Below are 4,617 nucleotides of genomic sequence, written 5' to 3' on the forward strand. Positions count from 1 at the left end.
TGTGCCCAAGCCTGGAGCAGCTGCCCAGAGATGCTGTGGAGTCTCCTGCTCTGGAGAGATCCCAAACCCACCTGGCTTTGACCCTGGGCACCCTGCTGTGGGTGAGCTGCTGGAGCAGGGGGGTGGATGAGATGATCTCCAGAGCTCCCTCCCAACCCCACCGTGCTGGGGTTCTGGGATTCCTTGGGGCACAGTGGCTGGGAAAGGAGTGTATGAGTGCCAGAACTGTTGAACCTGTTTCAGGTCTTCCTCCTTTGACCCTCCTCCCCCTCAAGGAGCATTAGTTCTTGTAAAATAATCTACTTCTCATAACAGCTTTGAGGAAAAAACGTGTGAAAACATACGGAAAGGCAACGCAGAGAAAATTCATACCCAAACATTTGGTAGGCTGGTTTAAGCAGCAGTTTAAAAAGGTGCCATTCCTACCTTTGCAGCCACTTGCTGCTGAGGTCTGGTTTAGCCTCTCCTCATCACTGAGTTTTCAGAAGATGTCTTTTATTATCCTCCTGCTTCTCAGTAAAAATGAAGGGGTAGGAAGCTGGGGAACTATTTCGTGTCAGGCGACAGGAGGGTTGGCAGGAGGCTGTGGTCTCAGCTGCCACCTTGCTGCTGGCCCACGTGGGCTGTTCAGTTCTCGTGGGCTGTTCAGTTCTTGTGGGCTGTTCAGTTCTTGTGGGCTGTTCAGTTCTCCTGTGCTGTGTCCTCTGAACTTCCCATGAACTCAGCAGCCAGGAATGGGTAGAGAGTGACAGCGACTGAAGCAGCCTTGCTGCGGCGACAGGTTTTTGACAGGCTGTGGCTTTGTTCTGCCTTTAGCAGCTTCGTGGAAGGAGGTGGAAGGAGGGAGGCTGCCCTCGTGCAAAGAGAACCATCCCTCTCAACCCTCAGCAGCCAAGGAGTCATTTCTGGTTTCTTCCTTCCCTCTCCAGGTGTGACATCTGCTGTATCACCTTCCGTACGCACCGGGGCCTGCTGCGCCATAACGCGGTCATCCACAAGCAGCTTCCCAGGGATCCCCTGGGGAAGCCTTTCATTCAGAACAACCCTTCCATCCCAGCAGGATTCCACGACTTGGGATTCACGGACTTCTCCTGCAGGAAGTTCCCTCGCATTTCTCAGGTACTTGCTGTTCTTCAGAGCTGAAGGAACCAGCTCGTCACCAAAAGGCTCGTCCTCGATGGGGCAGAGAGTGTGTTTTAGGGAAATCTCATTGCCATGGAGTCCTTGTAGGCTTCAAACACTTTCTGCCCTTCCTTTTTCTTTTTTTCAGCTCAAAAATACTGGGGTTATTATTTTTCAGCATTCCAGTGGATAACTACTGGTATAAAGATCAGTAGAAATGTTTAAAAGGAAAACTTTGCTGCTATTAAATCCTTGCCCCTTCCAGCCTGGCTGTTGGTTCTCTCCTTCCCAAAACCATCCCACATCTAAAACCACCAGGGAGGACACACAGTTAGGAAGAGATTTATTTTAATTTACTGTAGCAAGGATGGACTTGTGGTGTAAAAGATTTTAACACAAAAAACCTCAGAGAAGTCCCCTTCCTTACTAAATGGTGACATCTTCAGTGTTTTCTTCACAAAACACACACCCAGGTGCCCTTCCACTGTGTTCACTGCATGAAGCCTGAAGATTCTTCACCTTTGAGGGGCAGTGGCTGGGAAAGGCAGGGAGTTAAGTCTGTTAATATTTTTCTGTGGGCCATAAAACTTCTATTGAATGGTTTTATTCCTCCTTCTGGCAAACCTTGCCTGCCTTAGCTCAGGTCTGGTTGAAGCTGCTTATCTGTTTAAGAAAAAAAATGAAGAGAGAGAAATCCACAGGAGAATCCAGCAGGACCATTGTTTTTTTAGTACATGCACATTTCTAATTCTACTTGGATTAAAGCATCAATTTCCAGCTCTTCTGGCTGCAAGGTGGTAGACCTGAAATTTCCTGCTGGTCCAGGGGAGCTTGTAGATTATTCTGTAACTCCAGTAAGAGTTTTGGTGTCCAGGTCACAAAATCAGGAGAAGAGAGAACTTTTTAAACAACTTGGGGTTATTTCTTTTGTAATTCATGGCAGACATTCAAAGTTATTAAGGGTTTTAAACGTTGGGGCTTCCCTTTTGTAATAATTTTGCTTGCACTCTGAGGCAAGATGTGTGAAGTATCTGAACCAAGTGTCTAGAACATGTGAAGACCTTGCCTGCCCTCTACTTATCACTTGTGCTCTGCTTTGCTATGGGACCTTTGCAACAGGAGCTATCTGGGGAGCATTTAACTCCAGCATTTGGATTCCTGGTCGTTTTGATGGACAGGTGGACATCATTTTTGTGGAACGAGGGAGTTTACTGGAAGGGAAGTTGAGGATGGAAAAGCTTTTGAGTGTCTGAAGGAGTTTGCCTTCACAGAAGGGAACTTTTGGACCGTCAGCCCCTCATTTAGCTACACCACTTAGGTGATTAAAGGTTGTGGAGCAGGAATATCTCCATGCCGGGCAGGTGATGGCTGCTCTAAACCCCTTCACTCGGGCAGTGGGAAGAGAGAGCGGGCTGGTTTGGTTTCACAGCAGCCTGGGATGCCTTCCCAGCTGGAGAGCTCCACTCTGAATGTTTTCACCTGTCTTGCAGGTCTGGTGTGAAACCAATTTGCGGCGGTGCATCAGCGACTTCCACCGGTTCATCTGCGAGACGTGCAACAAGGCATTCCCCATGCTCTCAGCCCTCCACCTGCACACCGAGACTCACCTGGGGGACCAGGGCAGAGACAAGCACAAGCCACAGTCCGCCACCCCACCCGCTGAGAACCCTGACCAGAAAGCCTTCATGGCATCCTTGGGCCTCCAGTACACCAAAGACATCAAGCCTGTCAAGCAGGAGGACAATGCACCAGATGAGGTCCAAGAGCTGCGGCTCAGAGCACTGAAGAGTAACCTACCTCAGGAACCCGGCAGCACCGGCCTGCTCAGCCTCTCTCCTCTGGAAGCTGCTTCCATGGGAGGGTCTTTTTCAGTCCTTCCCCCTACAAAGGAGAACATAAAGCTCCTCTCGCTGCAGCCTTTCCAGAAGGGTTTTATCATCCAGCCTGACAGCAGTATTGTGGTAAAACCCATCTCCAACGAGTCCGCCATTGAGCTGGCGGACATCCAGCAGATCTTGAAGATGGCTTCTTCAGCCCCTCCTCAAATCAGTCTTCCTCCCCTTTCTAAGGCACCTTCTGTCCCCGTGCAGTCCATTTTCAAGCACATGCCACCGCTGAAGCCAAAGCCTTTGGTCACGCCCCGAACGGTCGTCGCAACCTCTACGCCACCTCCTCTGATCAGTGCCCAGCAAGCCTCCCCTGGCTGCATCAGCCCCAGCCTCCCGCCCCCGCCTCTGAGGCTGATCAAGAACTCGGTGGAGTCCTCCTCCAACTCTCACCTCCCCCAGGCAGGAGCCAAACTGAGCCCCGCCTCGCAGTTGCTCCTCCAACCCAAAGTAGAGCCTTTAACTCAGCACGAGATGAAGACGCAGCTGGAGCAGGACAGCATCATCGAAGCTCTCCTGCCTCTGAGCATGGAAGCCAAGATCAAGCAAGAGGTCACCGAAGGAGACCTCAAAGCCATCATCGCCGGGGCGGCCAACAAGAAGGCCCCGACCATGAGGAAGGTGTTGTACCCTTGCCGTTTCTGCGACCAGGTGTTCGCCTTCTCCGGGGTCCTGAGGGCTCACATCCGTTCTCACCTGGGCATCTCCCCTTACCAGTGCAACATCTGCGACTACATCGCGGCCGACAAGGCGGCGCTGATCCGGCACCTGCGGACGCACAGCGGGGAGAGGCCTTACATCTGCAAAATCTGCCACTACCCCTTCACGGTGAAGGCCAACTGCGAGAGGCACCTGCGGAAGAAGCACCTCAAAGTCACCAGGAAAGAGATCGAGAAGAACATCGAGTACGTCACCAGCAACGCCGCCGAGATGGTGGACGCCTTCTGCTCGCCCGACACGGTGTGCAAGCTGTGTGGGGAGGACCTGAAGCACTACAGGGCCCTCCGCATCCACATGAGGACCCACAGCGGCTGCCAGAAGAAGAAGCCCTTCGAGTGCAAGGAGTGCGGCACGGCCTTCTCGGCCAAGAGGAACTGCATTCACCACATCCTCAAGCAGCACTTGCACGTGCAGGAGAGGGAGATCGAGAATTACATCCTGGCGGTGGACTGCGGCGCCCAGGAGAGCCAGACAGACCCTCCGTTGTTGGAGGACAGCACTTACATGGACCGCAAGCCCGTGACGCCTTTCCTGGAGCCTCAGAACGGCTTCTTGCTGGGGACCTCCTCCCACGTCCCCATCAAACTCGAACCCGCCAGCAATTTCGCGGAGCCGTTGGATTTCTCTCAGAAGAACAAAAACCTGGGTGCCGTGCAAGTGAAGCAGGAGAACCTGTTCGGCGCTTCTCCCCTCTCCCTCTACGACTGTTCCATGGAGCCTATCGACCTGTCCATCCCCAAAGCCCTGAAGAAGGATAAGGACGACGTCCCGTGCGAAGCCGGCCACCCCGAGCTGGCCGCTTCGGGGAACGGCGAGAAAGCCTTTAACTGTCTGCAGTGTCCTTTGGTGTTCGGTGCCAACGGGAACTCGGAGAAGAGCAGGGCCGTCA

The 4,617-nt window shown here is 52.8% G+C and overlaps 1 protein-coding gene across 1 annotated transcript in view; it reads left to right on the forward strand.

Annotated features, from left to right (window-relative positions):
• Positions 1-4,610, forward strand: part of RREB1 (ras responsive element binding protein 1) — a gene marked incomplete at its 3' end in the record, with an annotated part of 41,893 nt that extends 37,283 nt beyond the window's left edge. The window contains exons 7-8 of the mRNA XM_008938071.1: positions 930-1,119; positions 2,613-4,610. Of these exons, the coding sequence (XP_008936319.1) occupies positions 930-1,119; positions 2,613-4,610 (2,188 nt within the window). The remainder of the gene's footprint in view (positions 1-929; positions 1,120-2,612) is intronic.
• Between the last annotated feature and the right edge of the window lie 7 nt (positions 4,611-4,617).

Source organism: Merops nubicus, unplaced genomic scaffold (genome assembly GCF_000691845.1).
Source record: "Merops nubicus isolate BGI_N331 unplaced genomic scaffold, ASM69184v1 scaffold11263, whole genome shotgun sequence".
Classification (NCBI taxonomy): Eukaryota; Metazoa; Chordata; class Aves; order Coraciiformes; family Meropidae; genus Merops; species Merops nubicus.